General features: G+C 51.0%; 1 protein-coding gene and 1 pseudogene across 4 annotated transcripts; one reads left to right on the top strand and one right to left on the bottom strand.

Moving 5' to 3' along the window:
* Nucleotides 1-317: 317 nt before the first annotated feature.
* Nucleotides 318-21788, bottom strand: SEPHS1 (selenophosphate synthetase 1). 4 transcript variants are annotated; one of them, XM_075552359.1, is made up of 9 exons: nucleotides 21770-21788; nucleotides 18206-18476; nucleotides 13570-13673; nucleotides 11714-11821; nucleotides 10569-10723; nucleotides 8806-8896; nucleotides 6440-6539; nucleotides 3064-3276; nucleotides 318-1633 (listed from the first exon to the last, which is right to left on the bottom strand). In XM_075552359.1, exons 2-9 carry the CDS (start codon nucleotides 18396-18398, stop codon nucleotides 1419-1421), a joined length of 1179 nt encoding a protein of 392 aa, XP_075408474.1. In that variant the 5' UTR covers nucleotides 18399-18476; nucleotides 21770-21788; the 3' UTR covers nucleotides 318-1418. The 4 variants fall into 4 exon arrangements, with proteins under 4 accessions (XP_075408474.1, XP_075408475.1, XP_075408472.1 ...); XM_075552360.1 differs by lacking the exon at nucleotides 21770-21788 and adding an exon at nucleotides 21180-21482 and having other exon boundaries at nucleotides 10569-10690; XM_075552357.1 differs by lacking the exon at nucleotides 21770-21788 and adding an exon at nucleotides 21180-21478.
* LOC142451711 (ferritin light chain pseudogene) overlaps nucleotides 21279-22734 on the top strand; it is a 71565-nt pseudogene continuing 70109 nt past the window's right edge.

Genomic DNA, 22734 nt, shown 5'->3' with positions numbered 1-22734 from the left:
TCTCTCTTCTGCAGACGCACTGGGGAGTCAGTCAGTGCACTTGTGCTTTGTGACCGGATCTCTAATTGGTTAGCAGGTGAAAATAGAAGGAAGCCTCTTTTTTTTCTCTTTTTCTTAAAGTAACACAGATAAACACCTTCTTCAATCACCTATTTGTTCTAGAGCTACAAAATTTAATTCAAGAAAATATAGGTCCCATGAAAGACTTAAAAGTTTTATAAAACTAAAATCTAGCTTCCCCAATAAATTGTACTTTAGGCAAAACCCTCCCACCGCTTCTAAAATAATACTAAAAAGGGGCATCTGATTATACAAGAGCAATAAAAAATTAAATATTTATTTGAATAACAAGGTTGAACTGCAGATGTTGGCAACGCAGGTTTTTAACACACATCACAAAGCGTGCACAAAAAGGAAAGAAGCGGGCTGGTGCGAAGGATGGGGTAATGCTAATAAGATGACGGCTAAGTCGCTGTCGGCTTCTTAAAAAAAAAAAAAATCAAGGGCCTGGAATCACTATACAAAATATAAAATGTATTAAACACTACCATCCACAGAACAGTCTTTATTATGGATTATATTTAAAATTATTCGTGTAGTTAATCATGTATTGGATTGTGAATGAGTACTGTACACACGCCCCCTTTGGGGAGGCAAATTTGTTGCGCTATAGAACATCTAATTACATTGCAAAAAAGGATCCTTTTGTTTCCCTATCAATAAAGAAAACTGTTAAAGATATTACTGTTATGCATCAGGAAGGCTACAGAAAAAGAAGCACGGTTTCTTTTTTTGTCTTCCCATGCAGTGCTTCCCATGCAGTGAAACACTGGCCGGGCGGACCGATGCACTGGGGGGCCTCGCCCTGGGTCAGAGAGATGCTTTTGGATGATTAAAGTCCAGGCTTTACAAATCAAAGACTCAACGGGCACATGCAGCCCTCTTACCACCGGGGTACCGCTCTGTGGCTTACTACTGTGGTCTTTCCAGAGTATCCTTCAAGACAGTTTAAAAAGAAAAAAAGTCAGACTTCAAATGATAAAATATACACAACGTGAAAAGACAAACTGCTAGTTGACACTACGCTAGGTAATGCCTGTGCTGTGTGGAAGCACCTTTAAAAAGAGCCTACGCGGCAAGAGATGAAGTGTCTAAAGATTCAAAATGAATCAACAGTATTGGATAACAATATAATTCTCAACTCAGAAGCTGCCTCGGGACCAGGTGCATCTTCAGTTAATGTCACAGGAGCAAGGCAAGGGGCTGTATCTTTAGCAATGCCATCCACTCGCACATCGGCCTAAGGTCACCAGCTGTGTGGCACGATGAGATTTTTGTCGTTTACAGTCTTTAATGGAAGTGGTGGGAAAGGAACAGCTCTACTTAAAAACAATAGCAAACCGTGGCTGCGGTCTGAATTAGGAGGTGGCACCGGCCGTGGGGTTCACGTTCTGTGTGGCCACCTGCGGGGCGACTTCAATGATCCGGGGTTTGTCTATGATCCTGGCGGTGCGGTTGCCCTTCTCTACAATCCCAATAATCCATGCTTGGTGCCCTTCACCGTATTTGGGGGACTTGATCTCTGCACAGAACCGCGCGGCTTGCTCCCGGGGCAGGCAGATCAGGAGGCCTCCTGGCAAGGGAGGGAGAGAGAGCTCGTTAGTACTGACCGCCCTCTGGGCAGTTTCTCTGCTCACTATCCTCGCGAACACATGCAACGTGCCACGTACAAGCTGCCCTTTCTCTGGGCATCCTGCCGTTCCGAAGCCGTAGAACGACGGCGGAGTAGTTACGCACTTCCTTCATAAATTCCTACCATCAAAACAAACAAACAAACGAGGAAGGAATTAAACTTTAAACAGAAAAGGCCCCGTTGGCCAACCAGGGAAAGCTGAGGGGTGAAGGTGTTGGGGCCTTAGTCCCGTAGGTGATGGCTACAGTTACCAAACAAAGATGCTATTTCCATCGGAACTGCCTCGCTCTTTGGAAAAGACAAAAAACAAAAAGTGATTCAACTTGATTTGGTTCCTCAGCTTGTAAAGAAAGTGGGAGACATTTAAAAGTATTTAAAAACAGGCCGGTCAAGGAGTGTAAGCGTCTGCCCAACTAGATCCATCCCTATCCCCCAATCAGACAAGTCAAGATGAAGAAGCAGCCTGTGCCAGGTCTGAGTTAGGACAGCAGCTTCCTCTGTGTCTAAGTGGGACTGACACAACCGGGAAAAGATACTCCCTTGCTTTCGTCCAGGGGAACACAAGGCTTTCCGGTGGAAGGAAACAATCTTGCTCGTACTGTTCATTGTTCGTTCAACATCTGCCCAACTCCCTTGCGGGCAACTCTTCTCGCCAAACACCGAGGAAACCGTCCCGCTGTTCTCCAAGTTTACTTCTGGGGGAAACGCTAGAAAATGGAGGCTTTGAAGTGTCCTCCGAAAAGGTCTTTAAGAGGCACAGCTTCTCCCGCCAGCATCCTCCAAACACACGGCCGTCCTATAGGTAAGGGCACGTGGCCGGGCTGTGTGGTCCGCTCCCTGCTTATACTGGAATCTGTCTTCTAGGAGCGCTTTGTCATTACGGCAGGTTTTCCAGAAGTCAGGTCCAGCCACCAGTATTGCTTAAATCCCCAGACAACGCCACTCTTCTGCCAGGACAGAAAACGACTGAGCTACAGAGGAAAGCCAATAGGTCTCAGAGAAGTTGGAAGGAGCAACGGGAGACCTCCCGTAAGACAAACGGATGAGTCGGAGAAAGGAGAGGGGGAAGTGAGGCGGAGGAAAAGCAGCAGCGGAGCCCGACCACGTGGCCGCGCTCGCCCACCAGCAAGGTCAGACATTTCTCTGGGCGCCAGAGCTGACTTCCGATGAACCCCGAGTGCTGCCTCCACGCCCCGCCCGAGGCTGGACCACACGCAGGACGCCTGGAGAAACTGAACGCACTCGTGGCTGAGGAGGTCAAGGTTATCAACTGTGACCTCACCTACAGTGGGGGGGGGTCAAACTCATGGACTGGGCTTCTTCTTTCTCACCAGCTTAAATCCCCAGATGTGGACCCCGGATCCTTGTACCTGATGTCTCTGGGCAGGTCCCGTGCATGAGGCCAAACATGTTCCCACACGCCTTGCTCACGGCCGCCATCTTGGCCAGTACAGGGAGGTTGTGGATCACAAAGGAAACTTCGTTCCGCTGTTGCTTGGCCAGGTTCTGTGCATGGCCCAAAATCCCAAAGCCTGTGATGTCGGTAGCCGCATGAGCATTGAACGTGTGCATGAGTCCTGCAGCTGAGGGGACAGGGAGGCACCTATTAGCTGCTGTAAGGAATGAGGGGGCTGCGGCAGCACACCCTTCTCCCCAATTCCTCCACAAGCTGATGCCCGGGCAGTGAGATCTGATCTTTAAAAATCAACAAAGCCAGAGAGAAATTCTGCGAGTTCACTTATTTATATTTAAATCACTGACAGTAGCTTCACCTAACAGTCATTTCCCAGTAAATTAAAAGCAACAGAACAAAAACTGCACCAAGGAATTGTGATCTCGGCAGAGGATAACCCTATCAAAAACAGCATAAAGTCAGAGAACTTTGAAAGATAACCTCAAATCAGAAACCCATGTGAAGCTAGAGGTGAAATACCTGCTCGGCTAATTTCTCCCAAATTCCAAGCCTAAGTGAATTGGGTGTTTGGTGCAGTTCCTCTTCTTAGGCCAATTTATCTCTTTAAGGTGCATTCTGAGCGCAGGCAAAAAGAATGGAGATTTCTGGTGTATCATGGGGGGCTAAGAAGGGGGTCAAACATAACTAATTTTTCTACTTGTCAGGAGGGGGTCCCAGTGGCACTTCATGAATCCGGGAATTGAAGCAGCTCCTCTTAAGTACTGTGCATCCCCACTCAGGTGAGAGTAAAGAAAACAAGCCGTCACCAGCTGACCGATCCCGGGGAAGACAGTACTCTTCAACACCACACACCTTCCTCACTCCTTTCAGAGCTGCCAGGGCCCCCCTGGATGCGAGGATCCCATGGATCCAAGAAGCCCCTACTGACAGACCCTCCCTCCCTCCTTCCCTCAGCACAACACACAGTGACAAGGACGAGCACTGCACACCTATTGTTTCACACTCTGGCCGCTGTGAGCATTGAGACCGGTTCCCACACAGTCAGCTAGATCAAAGAGTACATGCATGTGCAGTTTTGCTAGATGTGCCAATCAATTAAGGGTTTTACCATATTGCATTCCTACCAAGAAAGCTAAAAGGTTATTATAGGGCATCTTAAACTCAAAACTAAGCCAGCAACAACTCGTATGGACAAAGCTATTATAAATCACTTCCTTACTACGAACAACTTAATTTGAAGAACTAACTATGCAAAAAAGATTCCTTACTAGCAGGAGTCCGAGAACAAGAACACGAATGAAGAAATACAGTGTGAACAAAGAGACTATCAGGTGAGCTCATAAAATACAAGGGTGGCGATGCTGGATTGAACTGTGTCCCCTAAAGAATGCTCTGTGGACGTGGTGCTGTTTGGAAAGGGGGATTTCTTTTTTATGATAATAAGACCACACCAGGTGGAGCTAAGCATTATCACTCCTGAATTTTAAAAAGAAGCGAGTGGTGTCCAAGAGGAAGACAAGCCCGCGTGTGGCTTGATTACAGGCCCAGGGGCCAAGAGCTTCCAGGACTGCCCACAGGGAAGCAACTGTGCATCAGCCTCCCTCACCAGGAGGGAACAAACTTCCTTTCTGTAAAGCCTTTCTCCTGTAGCACCTGTGCTACAAGAGTCCCAAAACAGCATCTAGTATCTTTGAATTCCAATACAGGACACACCACACAGTCCAAGTCCTTCAGGAACACATCCAATTAGCAACAAAAGAAGCCAAGCTGGTGCTTCTAGAAGAAAAACAGCACGAGTTTCCATCACTAGCGTAAGGAGACGGAATCTCTTAGCAAGACTCAACTCACAGAAGTCTTGAAAGTGTCTTTGAAGCACCCAGAAGAATAACCTGCCTGTGGGACATGTACCGGGTCCACAGCTAGGGACCACCCCCAGTCTCTTCAGTCTTCTAAGTGCTGAGAATATGGCGGCCGACAAAAGGCCATCAGCCCTGCCCTCTCGAGCTTACATTCTCAATGCTGGCTTGTTTCCAAGCAGTTTGCCCAGAGTCGGGCACACACACGCTTGTCTAGAAATGCCCGTCTGGCATGGTAGCACGAGGACTTCAAAAGTCTGCAAACATGGCTTCCTTCCTGATGAGAGTTCATTCCTGGCACTTCCTACTCATGCTTGACATGCAGTAAAGAGTCTACATCCTTAAACTCTATCTGTGCTATTTCTGGAGAATCACTATTCCTCTATTATTTTAAACTTGTACAACCCCTAGCACGGTGTTTTGCACTGTTCATTTACTACGTACAGATACCGACAAGGCTCAGCTTCTCACTAACCCTTAAGGGAGGAAGTAGAGTATAATAGGTGTAAGCATTTTAAGCAGCGGTAGCTCTGATCTCAAACCCTGGGTCTACCACGGATAGCTGTGACTTTGCTGGTGTAAGAATTAAGTGAGGTACACCTACAGACAGTTGGCACGGAGGGGGCGTGGGGGAAATGGGGCACTAACAACAGTGAGTTCAATTAAGAAAATGTTCTCAAGTTGATGGTGGTAATGATGGCAGAACTCTTCCTAATGACTGAGTGATTAATTAATATATGTGAAGTATATGTGAAAAGAACTATTTGGAAAAAATTCAAAGAGGAAATGTCAAAGTACTGACACAATTACCAGCATGTGGCAGTCACTAATACGGTTTTCTATCAATCTATCAAAGCTAAGACTAGGAGGGGGAAAAAAAACTGATAAATTCTGTAGCAAATGAAGAAATTATTTTTAAATAAGAAAGAAATTAAACCAAACATTCCTGCAAGTATACAACAGGTTTTTCCATCTTTACTGGGGCACAGAATTACAGGAATTTGATTTCAATCGCCGAGTGGGGGGATCCAAGAGAAGATCCGCCCTAGACTCACTCCTCCGTTCCCACTGGCAGGGATTCCAGGCGAGGTGAGCACCCGGGCAAAACAGCCTCAAGCCCTGGAAAACTCCAGGTGCGCAGATGAAGACAAGAGCTGGTGCAAACGCTGCACGAGCTGCACCACCACACTGTTTAGGCCAGTCATGAGCCGTTGATTTTCTCTCAGACAAGTCAGAATATATGACAAAAACAGTATCAGATCCCCACTAATGTCACGGCACCCACACCAGGTGTCAACGAGAGGACAGCACACTGAGTTTAAGGTCCCCAGCTACGAATGACCTTTCTGCATTTCAAATTCAGTATGCAATCGAGACTGTGGACGACCCACACAGCCCAAAGTGTTCACTCTCCTGGTCCTTTCCAAAGAAGTATGCCAACTCCTTGCCCGAGAAGAGCCGTCCCAGCCCTCATACCTGTTCTGTTGAGCCTTGCCATGTTCATCATTGCCTCTTGGTATGCTAACTCTACATCTTCTTGCGTCACCACGAGTTTAATTTTGTTCCACTTCTCAGGCTAATAATAGAAACATAAGTGAGGGGAGAGACATCGATTAATGTGCACTTCCTGCCATGGGCAGAGCTTATTTTTTCCTGACTCTTCTTTTTTGGGGTCTGGTTTTCAAAAAAATGTCCCCCTTGCGACGACTACTAAGTGTCCATTAGGCTTTCATAGGGCACCTTCTCTGTGAGATCCGAAACACTGCACAAGGACGCACCGGGCCACAGCCTGTGATCTTGGACGAGGTGTAAGCCACCCTGCTCACAGTGCCACCTGCGGGCAGTTCTCTTTGCCTTCTGCAAAGCTGATGGCGCTCGGCGTTCTTATCGCCGATCTACATAACTGAATTCTGGAATGACGTCACCTTGAGGGCCAAGCAGGTGCGGAAACCAACTCGACTGTGTGCACTCTGAGGTGGATCTTGGGTGACCACAAAGGTGGCCTTCCTGACTGTCAAACAAAGTCCCTTTACTCTCACAGTGCAGGCCACACGGACCGAGACCCCCGGGACGGCGAGCTCTCCGTGCCAGTGGCAGAGTCAGATGGGCTGATGCCCTCAGCAGCCCCCTTCATTCGTCATCACTGTCATTAACCCAACTGCTGACGCTGGGTCCGATGAGACTCACGGGGATCCAACAGGACACAGGAAAACTGCCCCATGGTGTTCCCTAGGCTGGCATCTGACGGGGGCCAGGTCTTATCTGCTGCTGAGCAACTGTGGAGCTTGAACCCCCAAACTTTTCAGTTACCAGCCAAGCACTGTAGTCATGGGGCCCCCCAGGGTAACACGTAATAACTGGACATTCTTGCAAAACTACTTATGTGCCCTTCCCTCTGTTAGCATTCCACCTCTTCCCCGGAGATAACAACTACTCTGGATCCTGTACTTCGCAGTTCCTTGCCTTAAATTAATAAATAGCATTCTCACAAATATCGACGCCTCAACAACACACTCCTCTGAACTTGATTCCTTCCCTAATTCTAAGCCCCAGAAACAAACAAGTCAAGAAACACAGAAAGCCACATTGAAACAGTGAAAAGGCAGGGCACAGACGGGAAATGGAAGGACAGAATTCCCACCAGTGCTGTCTTCGGCAGCCCTCTGTCTAGCCTGCCTCCAGCTCCCTTGCTAAACACCCCAGGCCTGGGTAGTTGTACCCAGAGCAACTGGAGATCATTCCGTGGGAGTGGCTGATTTACAGATGGGAATGATTGGTGCACATACTTCCCCATCACCATTGGGTGAGGGGAGACAAACGTGAAGAACGTGGGCCCGTCAGAATTTCCCTCCCCTATGCGGCAATGGTACAGCTGGAAAATGAACTATAGAAAAGGCATGTTCTTCCTTTTCAACTATCTCTCACTCGAGATGACAGTTGCAGAAATTAAAAGTACAAGATTACTAAGAGGACAGCACAATCTTAATAATTTGTGAGTTACTGCAGTGATGGGGGGGGGGGAGCTTAAATAAAGCTTCCTCGTGACTCCAGAGCTGTCTCCAGTCTACCTACATTCCCCACTTGAGAATGACACTGAGACATTACACCGTGGGAAACGGAGAACCGGGAAGAGTATGTCTGAGGACAAGTTCTTTATTCTCATATTTAAGAAACCTGGAGGGCAGGATTCTGGGCACAGGGAGGCCTTCCGACTTGTGAGTTAGAAAATTACCACACAAAAACAACTTCCTCCTCCAACCCGCCATAATCCCCAAACAAAAACCCACCTGCCTGAAATAAGTTGCCAATACCTTGGGCTTGCCTTATACCCAAACCACCACTTTTCTCTATTTTCTCTTGGTGCTGTTTAAAGGACAAAAAAGAAAGCTCTCTCAGCAGCAAATCGACAAACCTAACCAGCCCGCGCCCAATTCTTTATTTAAAGTCTTCAAGACTGGAGGCTGCAACTTACTGAATTCGTGCATTCAGTACATGAAGCTTTCCTTCACTGAAGGAAGACAGGCAGCTGCTAGGATTGCCCAGCAGGCTTGGCCAGCACTAAATGACTCTGCAGGAAAACCACAGGACCCAAGTTTGTAAAAGATGAACGGAAGAGGACGAGATGTTCCGAATCTGAGACACGGTCTCACAAACCTCGTGAAAGATGCACTTTAAGGAGTGGGGACCTCCCGTCAGGGGGAGACGTGCACACGTGGTCTACAGAGGGAGACACAAGATGTATGACTCCCACCCCGCTCCAAATCCTGACAAAAATCACTCGGGATCCCAGAGAGTTACTGCGAGCCACGCCCTCCATAAGTGACAGAAAATGGTTCACTTACAATATCCAGCCACTGGTGCACCGCGACCGCCACCTGCGTCCCCAGCGGCTTCGTCAACACCAGCACGTCTCCCGGCACGGCATTATCCGGCCTGAAGAAAAGAAGAAGAGTCTCTAATCAAATAAACCAAAGAAGCAGTCATTAAATAGACGGGAAACTCTGTTAAACACACATCGGTACAAGCATTTACTGACATTTAAGCCAATCACCACCACGACGATGTAATTAGCTATCCCGAGAACAGAAAACGCCACTTCCCAAAAACTAGACCTCATGAAATCAGACATGCCTTTCACAGCTCAGCTCTGAAGTAACCGTACCTTAAAAGGCTGAAATGTTCTTATACTTCACTGGTGGTGTGCAACCTGTGAATTCATACCACGTTATCCACAAGCCAAGGGTGAGAAATTATTGGGTTCTTTTGGAGTTTCTGGTGGTGGTTGTTTTTAAAAAGTAAAATATAATCACACATATAGGCTCATTCGTTTTTTCACAAAGTCAGCAGTAAAAGTCACTCCAGGTTGATGCTGAATCCGGAAGGTTAGAAACGTGGTGTCTACTGACGAAAAGACAGGCAAGGGAGATGGCCATACGAACATAAGCTCAACCTCACGCAGGGACAGGAACGCAAGTGAAAAACACCAGGTTGGCAAAGAACCAACATGGCACCTGGTGGCCTCTATGTGTGTTTGTGACGTTGGCTTGCTCACCAGGACGATGAGGTTGCATGAGAGATTTTAAGCTCGTGAACCAATGACTGAGGATATTCAAGGCCAACTGTCTGTCTAACGTCCATGCCTGGGTCTTACTGGTCAGTCTGGAGCCATGGCGCAACCGGCAGACGGTGCCTGAAGCGCACGCTGACATGAAGAGGTTGACCGGTGGCCTCGGTTCCACCTGTTACGGAAAGACTGCCACCTGACTGGGAAGCCTCCTATGCTCAGCACCAACAAGCCCTCAAATCCAGAAGATGGAAACCATGACCCAAGAGGTTCGGACAAACAGCTTCCAAAAGGGGTCAATACATTTGTTCCAGACAGCATCGAGGGTGTGGAGCAGGCCTGCCAATCTAATGAGCTTCTCATGGGTAACGTGCTTAGAGAAGTAAAAGCGCCGAAGAAGCCCATGTTTGAATCGGGAATAGACATGGGGAGCTTCAGGGTGGAGGGAGGAGTTGAGGACAAGTTACGGGGATGAGACAGGCGCCAACGTTCAAGAAGCCAGATCAAGAGTCCTGTTGAAAATCCAAACATAAAATGGTGGCAGCAAGTGAAGGATGTTATTTCTAAGAATGGGAAGGAAAACACTGTGGGGTCGGAGGGTAAAGAGTAGCATTTGTTCACCTCTGGGGGAAGCGAAGCTGGCAAAACCTCTAAGAAGGGCAGTCTGGAGCCGCCTGACAAAGCTCACAGTACCAACTGGCCTAAGCAACCACGCTAATGTGTGCGATCTCTTCCCAACACAGGCGCACACGTGCACCACTGCTCAAGCGCACGCTTACCCGGTCGGCAGGGTGCTATTAGGGACTACGTCATTGCCCATGCTACGCAAGTCGATAGTGAAGTGGCTGAACCCACCACTGCCCAGACAAAGGGCCGCCCGCCCCTGGGGAGGCGACCGTGACGGAGGGCCTCTGATTTCTAAGTCAGTGCTGGGAGGACCTCTCCGAGGCAGTCCTTCCGTCCGTTGCCCTGGTGGTTATGAGCGGGAATCAACATCAAAGCCAGTGGCGGCGGCGCCGGCGAGAAGGAAAACCCACTCACATGATGAATTCGTTGGGCTGGCAGACAGTTGTGGCGACTCCTCCCAGAACGATCCAGGGGTTCAGAACGGTTTGGCCTCCCGTCACAGACGTCCCTGCTTCCTCCGCTGCATCTTTAAAACCCTGTATAATTAGGGGCATCACTTTATCCCTTTCCTAAGGTTTAAAAGGACACAAATTAAAAGTCAAATAATTCAACACCTGGGAAAGAGTTTATCGTCACAGGCACAAAAAGGCGCATAAACCCTTCAGAAGTCCTGAATGCTTACAGAGGGGTAAATACATGACAGGATAGCCATGTCATCAGTTGCTGGAAGATGCACTGGTGCTACCGCGTGCACCGACCTCAGACAACAGGGAGGTCCTAACCATAACATGGCTGGTTCCACAGTGGGGCAGCTCAGTCTGAACCCAGCAGCACAAGCACAGCTTAACAAGAGTTCAATCCCCCCCCCCCCGCCCAAGTGGCTGCCCATCTATCTGAGGCAGGCAAACACTGGTTGAGGGCTGTGGGGGTGACTTTCCAATGGCTGAGTCCCCTCTGATCTCACTGTGCACAACAGACACATCACCCTCAGAGAGGGCAAGAAAAGGTCCTCCCTCCCCCCAAATCATCACCATCACCAGAGCAAGGACAAGTGTCTGTCAAACCTACCAGCTGGTGTTCCATCCCTGCTCCAACAACAAGCAGAGACGGGAAGGGTGTGGCCCTGCAGCCAGGCGACAGCCCCACCACTGGCCACAGGAGAGTTTAACGAAAAAGCAGGGTGGGTGCCTGGCCCTCGGATGGTGCACGGGCCTCCCTCTGGATACCACATGAGCATCACTACTATGCCCTGAGCCTGATTTAAAACAAACAGAACCCCCTGTTGGCGGCTCAGCCCACCCACGTGGGACAGAGATCAGCAGGTGTAGCATAGAGCCCCTTTCCCCGCCCCCACAAATGGTTACAGTCTTGGAAGCCCACCGGAGCGGTTTTACTCGGTCCTCCAGTCACCCTGAGTAGAACTGCATCCATGGCAGAGTTTAAGGACATCATTTTCATTTACTGGCCCCCCACATGACACTGTGGCAAGCAGGACTCCCGGGAACCAGCCCGCCCGGCTGCCTGTTTGCAGAGGAAAACAGGTCTAACCGTCTACTCACCCTGTCCGTCATTTTATTACTGATCCCGAGCAGCATCAGCATGTTGTCACACTCGGTGACCCCCATTGCGTACAGATCACTGAGGACGTTAGCACACGCTATCCTGCCCTGGGGAGAGAGGGGTCGCGTGAGAAAGGGCAAAGAGGGGGGCGGGCAGTCCTATGCAGAGGCCTTCAAGAACCGGCGGGGGGGGGGGGGGAGGGGGGGTGCGGTTCTAGGAAGGGCAGCTACTAGACTTGTGGTCCCGGTGTCTGGGACAGCCCGCTACCTGCGCTGCGCTCCTTTCCCGCCCAAGACAAGGGCTGCTCTGTCCCGGCCCACCGCACACACTGCATGTGTATTGATTTAGACAGGCACCATGAGTTTGAGGGAGAAGACAGGTTGCTAACTAGTTTTAGGAAGAGCTTGGAGAGAGGATTAGCAACGGTCCTAAAGCACTTACTTAAAAGGCTGACTGTGTTTGACTGGTTCTAGAGAAGATGACAAGTTTTATACACCAAGGCTGAGAAAAGCTTAACTGTTTTGCTTGAGAAACAAAAAAGTCGAAGCAGAAGCTATCCAGCCTCAAGTCAGACTGTTTTCTAAAGAACAAGTATTTCCCAATAAAGCGCTTTTTAATAGAAGCTTTAAAATTATATTCAACAAAATAGATTTGTAATAAAGATTAGTTATAATATTCTAACATTACTAGTTAAGATCTTTAAAGTGTGATTTGCTTTGTCTAGCTGATTATTTTTCTTAGGCAGTAGAGGGGGAAAACAAATTTTTCTTCTGAAATTAAGCTCGCCAACCTTCCAAGCATCCCTCTCGGTAATTATCTGATTGCTCATGAACTCATGGTAGATCAGCAATCTGCCTCAACGGCCTCCTCTTCTTCGTAACAGTACCAACAGCCTAACCAGCAAGGCCGACAGGTGGCTTGCAACTTGGAAATGCCAACTGCAGGTGAGGGTTGCCACACCCCCTGCCATTCTTTCTGGGCTCCCTCATGCTCTCTGAGAGTTGCTGGGTTCTGGTCTTCTTGGCCACCTGGTCAGAAATAACACCAGGGTGTGGCAACCCTGCCCAAACCCCAGAGAATTGCTCAGACGAAGGCAACAGATGGATGTGCAGAGGGAGAACCGGTTTCTAATCACCTGTTTACTCCGCTCCGGCACAGCTACCTCATCACCTGAGGATGCTCCCTCCCACCCCTACGCCCCGTGGTGCAGCCAATCCCAGGAACCTGCCCGGGAGGGCACCTGGTGTTTTAGAACAAAGGTATCTGCCAATCGTCACGGGCTCCGCCTAGCAGGGAGGTGGCAGTGTTATGGTTGGCAGACTGGCTGGCTGCCACCATTTTTGAACTTTTGAAAAAAATACTTGTAGAGAATGACCCAGAACTAGGCCTTTTAATCCAGTGGTTCAATCATGTATAGGCCCCGTGGTGTACAAGGTAAAGGAGCTGGGGGTGTGGGGGTGGCACGGGGTGCGAGCAGACAGCCTCCTCCTATGTTGTGCCAGAAGAATGTCAGGCTCCGCTCCTCTAGCGGGACACAGAGGAGGGATGGAGCTCACAAATGGTTAATGGGAAACAGAAGGAAGAAAACACTTCAATCAGAGCAGTACTGCTCTCACGGTGAGCGGTGTGCGCTGCGGTGAGCGGCAGCAGAGCCCGCCCTGGTTCCCCTAGCCTCGGTTTCACAGACTGCTGCAGTTTGCCACCAGTCTGGGCCGACACCTCAATATACCAAGCCTAAGTGACACGGAGCATCGTTTGACAGGGCAAAACCAAACCCCCCGCCCACCCCATGCGAACCCCAACTCCCGAGAGAAGACAAGCATGCAGGCAGGAGAGCCCCGCTGGCCGCACTTACCATCATGTAAGGGTCGTCGACGATGGGGTAAATATAATCTGTGGTCTGAACCAGGGACAGCCCCCCGTGCCTCAGAGGAATGACACAAGTATCCATCCCAATGCCTGCAAAGATGGAAACCACCATCATCCAAGGACTCCAAGGAGCAGCCCCTCGGCGTCGTCTTACAACCGTGCTCCGCACACGGGGGGCTGGTGGGCGACGCTTACAGCCCTGCCCGCTGCCCAGGCGGCACCGGTTCCCATCAGAAGCCTGGCTGAAGCCAACGTGAAACATGACTGGCTGGAGATGGAAGCGAAGATAAAAACGTGCTGGCCGTGAACACGCGACTCCGTGGTGGCACACTTTTTAGGCCCTGGCGAAGCCGTGGGTGAGGCTCTCCTTTGTATTGCTGTCGCGCCGCGGGCGCCAGCAGAGCACCTTTACAGGGAGGGAAGGGCAAGTGGGGCCTGGGTCCTCCGAACTCATCTGTAGCCAGAGCAGGACCTGCCATTCCCACGGACCTCAGATGTGTAAGTACACAGAAGTTCTGCCGGCTCCAGGATCAATTTGTTAGATTAAGTTCCCAGAGATTTTTTACAGAGGGAATCTTAAAATCCCATTTTATTAAATCCCCAAGCCATACAGTCTACTATTACTCTTTCGGATAGACTGGGGCAACCCCCGAGACTCAGGCCCTTAGATCTGGATGAACTCACCCCGCCCTGTATGTTAAATCACAATCCACGAAGGCTCAAAGGGGCAACACTGGACACAGGCACAAAGAAGGCCAGAGGTTTAGGAAAGGAAGGAGGGACGGGAAAGACAGGAAGGAAGTGGGAAGGGTGAGGACACAGAGGGGCCTGCAATGTGGGAGCTGAAACAAAACATGGATGAACTGCTGCTGCACCTGAGCTGGCGAGATGCAAAATGCCACTTAGACTCACTTTGAATCTGGACAAGCAGCGGCCTAACACTCACTCGCCCTTCTGCTCATGCATTTTCCCCCACACAAGTCTTTGGCAGAACTAGTTCAACTTATTAAAAATAATTTCTACACATTGGGTTGAGTAGAAATAATGTGTTTCCCCAGAAACCAGTCCTGTAGCGTAGACTATCTTTAAAACTGCCGACAATGCACGTTTTACCAATTGAGATTGGCACGCCCACCTGGCAAGCTTACCAAGTCTCTCTGAAAAGGAGGCCTTTCTGCCCACTGACCAAGGGTCTCGACTTTGCAGTTGAACTTAACGCCAGGGAAGGAAGATGAGCACAGCGCAGAGAGGCAGGCAGAGGACTCAGCCCTCTCAGGTCGACCCGGTGAGGCCAGAGCCTCTGGCTGGCAGCGAGAGCACGCGGGCTTCATTCAGTCTGCAGCAAGCAACCTGCTGGGCGAGGCTCTAACTCCTCCCGTCCCACGGCGCCTCCTGGTCTTGGCCCCGTATAACCAACGCCAAAAATTAATCACGCTGGGTTTTAAAAAGCCACAGACTGATTTCTTACTAAGCAAGAGATCGAAAAGCAGAAACAGGGTCAGCGACTTCCAGTTCGCATCTGTACTAGACAAGAACTCGTGCAGAAGTTCATCTCAGCGGAGTTCAAGTTCACAGCGTCTCAGAAATATCCGACCAGCGTGTCCTCCAGAAAGGGCCCTTCAACTCAGGTGCATTTCCCCTAAATTGATAACCCCAACTGGCCACTCATTCTGAGTCTCATGAAATAGTTTTTCTGAGAGAGAAAATTTAAAAAGCAGCTGCTGAAGGTTAGCTTAAAAAAAAAAACCCCTACAAAAACAAAACTCCCCACTCACTGCCAGTCAGTTGATCCAGACAGTCATCCTTTCGGACAGGGGAGAACTGGCCCTGGGGGTTTCTGAGACTACGCTCCTGGTGAGAGTACTCAGCCTCACCTTTCTCTTGTAGAGTGGCTGGTGGTTTTGAACTGAGGACTTCGTAGTTAGCTGCCTAACACATAATCACTCTGCCAGCAGGGTTTCGAGGTTAGCTTACGGTGGTCCTAATCTAAGTAGGCTTGATCTGGATGCAATGGGTTTGATTCGTGATGCGCTTTATTTCAGTCAGTAAGTCTGGCATCACCGCGTTGTAAGGATGACTCTTCATCATGGGTCTCGGGCAGGAAGGCGGCCACGCTGTGCCCGCCTCTCTCACAGCCCTGCACACCATGCCCAGCGCCGGAGCACCTGAGCTGGGCAGCTGCGCCAGAGTCCACACACTTGGCACAAGACAAGGACCATGGCAGTAAGAGTGCCTTGGATGACTTGTAACGGGACTCCTATCGTGCTGGTGAAGCAAGTCTGCTGACATCAGTTAACACCCTCCTTCAGTACGCTTGCATTGTTGATGCTGCTACTAGGACCTTAGGGGAAATCGTTTTGCTCACACAGTGCCGGGCTATGGTTACGTTCACAAATCCCTGAGTTAACGGGTCAGAAGGTGGACAGGCGAGAAGGGCCATGGGCCTTGGGAAACCAGCACACTCAATTAAGAGGAACGGCAATCCATAAGGGCAGCGGAATCCATACGGGCAGGTGGGAACAGAAAAGAAAGTTACAACATGAACAGTCCAAGCTGAGCTATCTGTCCGTGAGGCTGAAAACATGACAAACCGGCTCACCTCACAGACATCATCAACAGCGCCTGGCTCTAAGTACCAAGACACACACGGGCCACATTCTAAGACACACTTTGACATTTCTGGGTGCACATTTAAACACTGTTACTGCAGATCACCCTTCGATTAACTAGGAGTAACTCACACAAAATACGACTGGAAACAGCCTATGAGAAAGCACACTCCTCCTCTACAGCTAGGACTCAGCCATGTCCAAGGTCACAGCCCTTCTCCACTTCTGACAAGCTGGGACGGGGCTCCACACAAGTCCCATGGTGGGTGGTGGGATAGCTGGAAAGTGAGTCCTGCGATCTGCCATGGGTCACCTCCCGCCAAGCTCGGGGGGTGGCACAGGAAAAGGATCCAGCTCAGACCCAAGCCCAGGCAAGGGAAATCCCAGATGCTCTACAGGATCTACAACTGCTGTTTTTACCAAAAAGTTTTAAATTAGTCTATTTCGCATGACAGCCACCTATGTGCTTTCTCAGTATACTCCCGATTTTTTTGGACAAGCAAGCAGTCATCTTCACGTGGTCTGTCCTCAGAGTTAATCAGCTAAACAACCAGGACGGTGTGCGGCTTCCTAGTCAGATGGAGACTGGTGGGACCCTGAGCCTTCAGGGCCGGGACGAAACTCCCCCTAGTGGAACAGTCAGCCACCTAACAGCAAAGGGGAGGGCCTGGTCCAGAGGGTTAGGAAAGGAGGCAGGAAGAACAGGAAACAGGGAGGAGGTGGGGTAAGTGATCCTGCAATGAGGGGCCTGCCAGGATCAGGTGAATCAGAATGTTTGAATTGTTGGATGTGTACTATGGTCTGCTGTGTAGACTTTACTCACGGCAGGGGGTTGGGGGGGCGGTTACACTGAACTCCTGGGGCCCTGCAGGCCTTTATAGTTTGTCTCCCTCCCTCCCATTCAGATCAATTCTTGCTTTTATCTGCTTTCTGTGCTGGGGAAGGAGTCCTCAGGGCTCAGAACCAATAATGTAAAACAGGGCTTTTTAACAAAATGAGCAAAAATAAATGTCACAAAACCTTATACAAAAGAGCTAATCAATCCCACCCCAACTAGAGACTTTCTAAACTTCCAGAGTACTATCAAACACCCAAAAGGCAGAGTGCTATCGCTGTCTTGCAACATGTACATCATAAACCGGACAGTGACAGCCAAGGCACACTCTACCCATGACAAGAGCCCACAACTGCTTTCTTGGGGGCTGTGTTTGGGAAAGGACAAACGGACAAACCACTCATGACGTCAGGAATTTAGTACAGGAAAAACGCATTGCTCCACATTCCCGACCAGGTCCTTGTGGGAGTCAAGTACAGGTTGGGTCCAGTCTTCGGGTCCAGTCTTGAGATTTGAGATGTCTGCTTTCCTCTCCCGCTCCCCCCGCCCCCTCCCCCCCGCCCCCCCCCTCCCCGCTCTGAGGAGCTTCACACTGCACAGCATCCCCCAAGCTCCCACTCGGACAAAGCCAGCACCAAACCAAAGAACCGAGCTCACTGCTATTGAGTTGCAGCCAGCACCCGGGCCAGGGTACACTGTCTGCCCCGTGGGTTTCTATAACGGTAACTCATTGCAGGAGTAGAAAGCCTTGTCTTTTTTCCATGGAGTGGGTGGTAGTCTCGAACTGCTAACCTTCTGCCACCAGGGCAGCTAAGGTATAGCACAGTGATGCCAAAAGCACCCAGGCCAGGAAGAAGATACAAGCACTGCAGAGATACAGTCAGAATAAAGGTACACAGGAGTTTCTCCTGAATTCAGGGGCAAGCAGAAAATTCTATGTAATAAAAATGTCCTGATAGTCCATGTCTCAAATGGCACTGAATGAATAACTTAGAAACTGTCAGAGGGCATTCTCTTGAAGCATTTCAAGTTCTTCTGAAGACAATGCAATACCACAGCAGTTAACAGTTTAACAGTTTGAATAATAATTTTTAAAAGTTTCACAGGAGAGAAGCCTGGCTACTGCTAGCTAGTTACTGACTCCTTAAGCGGACGGTAGACAGTGACGGTGTACATACCCAGCCTGGGCATAACTGCCCCCAGGAACTGTTCATCTTCCTGGAAGTGGTTATCTTGTAAGGATTCCAGCAGTTTCTGCAGGACATCTTGGGGCACTTTGCAGCCGGTGCCCTTCAGTTCTGTGAATCTGGTTAGCCGGAAGCCCTTGTCCAACTCGTAAGTCTCCGGGTTAAAGGACTCCCGCACAGACATGGTTCTGGGGTGCACACGCCTCCCAGCTTAGCTTCTTCCCCTCCCTCTCCTAGTCCGCTGGTTTCTTTCCTGGTCCACCTATATATCACCAAAAGAGAAAGACATCGTGACGAGGATTCCAGGATCTGCCAAGGAGCGGCTGGCGACAGTGCGTGTGACCAGGGCGGCAACCACTGATGGCAGAGCAACTCCGGATGGGGACCACAACACTGATGCCTAAGCCAGGGTCAACGGTTTTAAGTGACCTCTGGAAGACCTGCCGTCCGGAGTGGGCAGTGGGGGCAGCCAGGCAGGCTGTGCAGAGGAAGCACTGTGGGCCAGCAGGCTTCCTTGACACGGTGCCACCTTGAACACTAAGTCCCAAAGGTTCTTAGCACACACTATTATGGGAACAGAGCTTCCGGTCACTTCATCCGTTAACGTGGATGCACAGTGGCTTCTAAATTGGAGTGCCTACCTAGAGCAACTTTTCTGGGACGCCTTTCTGCTCTCTGCTCTAGGAAAATAATACACCCCACAGCAACTGTGTGGAAAAGACATGGATGCAGATGCATTGGCAAAGACAGCGGGGGTTCTCAACAGGTGGGTCGAGACCCCTTTTGGGGTCGGATTGACCCTTTCATAGGGGTCGCCCGAATCGTAACAGTAGCAAAATGACAGTGACGAAGTAGCAACGAAAAGAATTTCATGGTCACCAGGACATGAGGAACTGGATTCACGGGTCGAGACATCAGGGAGGTGGAGAACCAGTGGGCTAAGCCCTTCTTATTGCTAAGGCTACTGTAAAAGGAGGGTGGGGTGAGGTGAGTTTTTACTCTGAGCCACAAGTACACAACAAAATTCAAAACTTCCCAGGAGACGTCGTAACAGGGCAGACGTGGAGAGCCGGTACGGCTGTGACACACAGCGAGGTCTTTCTTCAAGAGAGCACTCAGGAAGTTTCTGATGTTTTAATGCAATGCTATTTCCTAGAAAGCAAGCATCCCGCCCAAAAAACCGGTGCACACACGGCTGACAAAACAGGCTCATTACCACGAGCCAGGAGAGGCCACACCAAGTGGAGACAGCGTGGACGGCTACATCTCTGCGCCAAGCCCACGTTTGAAGCACCCGAGGATCGAAAGCAAACCTTCCACGTGCTCCCAGAGTTTACAAATCTCCAGTCAGACTTTACTGGGCAATGAAATCACAGACATCCCAAGTTTTAGGGTCAGCTTTCCCTATAAAATTTATGTCGAAAAACATAGTTCCCATTTACAGAGTTTCCGATCCCCTGGAAAGCCCCACACAGCTCATTTAAAATTAATCTCGCAAGGCCCGGGGGGTTGGGCAGTTTTCCAAACGCCTGGCTCAAAAACATGTTTGGGATGAGCAAGGACCTCAGAGTAAAACCAACACCGGCATGTGATTCTAATAAACCAAGCGGTCCCCAAAAAGGGGTGCAGGCAAGCAGAGCGAGATCTCTAGTCTGAGGAGCACTTTGATAAGGAATGGCTCTCTCTGGAACAAAACCATAATCCTTTCCTCACAAGATGCCTTCAATTCACCACCACCTCGCCCCGCCAGGGGAAAAAAATCCAACTCACAAGGCATGCAGTTCGTTTCCTACCGCCAATCCCTAGCCAGGAATAAAAAAAGGCGGGGAGAGGAATTTCGGTAACTTCCTTTTAAGTATAATTTGTATTTTCACTTACATTTAAAAGGGAGGGGGAGTTTAAAACACCCTAAGTCAAAAAGGTACTGTGGAGTTTTAAAAGTCCATGTAGAAGAATAAGCGGCAACCGGACTTTAAAAAAAAATCGTACAATTTTGGAAGGGCCGAGAAGTGTTTGCAAAAAGGAGCCAATAAGTAATTGCAAGTGGGGAGTGCATTTGCTTAATGAGAGACGGCTACCTCCAACCTAGAAGCCGCGTGTTTACAACTTTAAAACAATGCCATGAATATTTAAAGATAACACTTAACCCCTTCCTCCTCGGGCACGTGTCAACCTTTTGAAATGGAGCAAAGCGACCCCGGGGTGCACGGAAAGTGGTGGGACAAAAGCGTGCACCCCGCTACCCACCGGTCCCCGCGCCCAGCAAACCAGCCAGGGGGTGCGCACCGGGGCGCGGGCGCAGTGGGCCGGGGCCCTCCATGGAGCACGCGTCGAGGAGGCAGCCGGGGCGCCGGGCTCGGGGACACCTTAAATCTCGGGCGGCCGCCTCGGCAGGCAGATCAGGCCTGGGCAGCGCTCTTTGTGCGGCGCGGCGCCGCGGGCCGGGCGCGGGCAGCGTGGCGGGGCCATGCCGGCCCCCTGGCCCCCGGCGGGCACGAGCCCCGGGGCGCGGCGGGCGCCCGACTCGCCGCCCGGGCGGCGCGCAGGTGGCGCGGGCGCAGGTGGGCCCGGGGGTCCGGCGCGCGGTGGGGGCTGGGAGGGCCCGGAGGCGCCGCGCCCGCGCTACCGGGCCGGGTTTCCCGCCGCCGCCGCCGCCTCACAAAAATGTCGGCGGGTGAAAAAATTAACCCCTGCGCCGCCGCCCGCCCCCCCCTTCGCTCCCCCCTCCCTCCCCGGCTCCGGGCGGCGGCGGCGCGGGCGGTGCTTCTTTTTTAAAGCGGCCCCGCCACCCCCTGGCTCTGCCCCCTCGCCAAGCCGGGCTGGGGAGGGCCGGCCGTGCACGTCTCCGCGCCGGTCCCGGGTGGGACGGAGGGGGATTTGCAACGGCCGCCGTGGGCTCGCGGACGAATATTCCCCTTTAAGCCTGGTGTCTCGCCCGCCCCCCCTCCCCAAGCCGGGCGCTTACCGGTTCGCTTTCCGCCCTCCTCCTCCTCCCGACAGCGGGCCGCGCGGCCGCTCCCACAATGCACCGGGCGCGGCCGGGGCGCCCTGAAGCGTCGCCTGAATGAAAATGCTGCTCGCGGCGGCGGCGGCCGTGCGGAAGGCGCGAGGGCCCCGAGCCCGCGCCCGGGCGCCGCGGTGCTCGGCCTCGCCCCGCGGGCCCCCGCGGGAACCGGGGCCTCCCGCCGAGCAGGGCGCGCGAGGGTCCTTTAAGGGCCGCTACCTCCCTTTAAGAGGCGGCGGGCCGCGGCGCGAAGGGCTCGGTGCCTGCGTGCGGCCCGGGAAGGGGGCGGGGGCGAAGGGCAGGCCCGAGCGCGGCAATGATTGGTCTCGGGGGAGGGGTGGGGGGTTGCAAACTCCGGGAGAGGTGGCAGCATCCGTTGCGTGATGCAAAAAGGGATGGATTTCAAAAGTTGAATTGGCAGCCGACCGGTCGCCTGCGTGCGCCTTTCGCGCCCAGGCCACCTCCACGTCCAATACCCGCGGGAAGGGCCGGGAAATCGTTTCCAAACACGGCCAGGTCTCCGCCGGGTTACCCTCCGCGAGACACCCTACCTGCTCCCGGGGCGCTCCCGTCGCTTGGTCCCCGGGACAATGACTGGGGAAAGACGCCGCGGCTACAATTAAAGATGTTAAAACTCGGACGCGTGTTTGATTAATGAACACCTCGGTCATATCTCCTATTGTTTAGCTTGGCTCCGCAATGGAAAAGAGCCTGAGTGAAATAATCAAATGACCTGCCAAGTTTCCTGCGCATTTAAGATGCTTGGTAGGAAGTCGAAGATTAAAGTTCTTTGAGTACATTGTTATTCACATGCCCAAGTTAACAGGGCAACCCTACTTCGCGTTTGAACCCACCTCAGAGGGAAGTTTCTTGTGCATTTAAAATGCTTGGTAGGAAGTCAGAGATTAAGGCTCTTTAGGTACATTGTTATTCTCATGTCCAAGTTGGCATGGCATCCTAGTTTGACGCCACCTCGAAGGGAGAGCTTCACCTTGGGAAGTAACTCCACCCCCCCCACCCCGATTTTCAAAACCGATGAACTACTGATTAAAATAAAGCAAAAATGCTCTATTTCTACATCTCTAGGGCACTGCTTAAAAAGGGCGCCTAGAGCATTTTTAAATTTCTAGAGTAGTTTTGCATTTTCCAAATTTTTGAAAACCCAATGTTTTTGGTTTTGCCTTGTGGTGTCAGTGTTTTAAGCTAGGGATGCAGAAGAAAGCAACCTACCAGACTGGGTGGATGTGGGATCTTTTTCCCCCTACAATAAGTTAGGAACAAACACTGTAGCCTGTTAAGACAAGCAAACCTGGATTTGCCTCTAAGCCACCTGGGAAGACGCACACCACTCCCCAGGTAACTTCCAAATCCCCAGAGACAGCATGCAGAGAAAACCTGTCCTGGTACCATTATCCCCATCTCGAAGCCTCGTATATTTTCATTCCAGTGTGTATTCTGGACCGCCTTGAGTTGCTGTCGTTTTCCCAAATAAAAATTTAACAACTAAAAATCATTG

Source organism: Tenrec ecaudatus, chromosome 6 (genome assembly GCF_050624435.1).
Source record: "Tenrec ecaudatus isolate mTenEca1 chromosome 6, mTenEca1.hap1, whole genome shotgun sequence".
In the NCBI taxonomy this organism is placed as follows: domain Eukaryota; kingdom Metazoa; phylum Chordata; class Mammalia; order Afrosoricida; family Tenrecidae; genus Tenrec; species Tenrec ecaudatus.
This window is presented reverse-complemented; position numbering and strand designations above follow the sequence as displayed.

What these genes read in the sequence shown, in the direction of transcription:
- SEPHS1 (XM_075552359.1), bottom strand. Translation starts at nt 18,398, where the DNA reads ATGTCTGTGCGGGAGTCCTTTAACCCGGAGACTTACGAGTTGGACAAG. An exon ending in CAGCCCAACGAATTCATCAT is followed by an intron (nt 8,897 to 10,568) that starts GTGAGTGGGTTT and finishes TCTTTTCTTCAG; the next exon opens with GCCGGATAATGCCGTGCCGG. An exon ending in GACCTGCCCAGAGACATCAG is followed by an intron (nt 1,634 to 3,063) that starts GTACAAGGATCC and finishes CTCCCTTGCCAG; the next exon opens with GAGGCCTCCTGATCTGCCTG.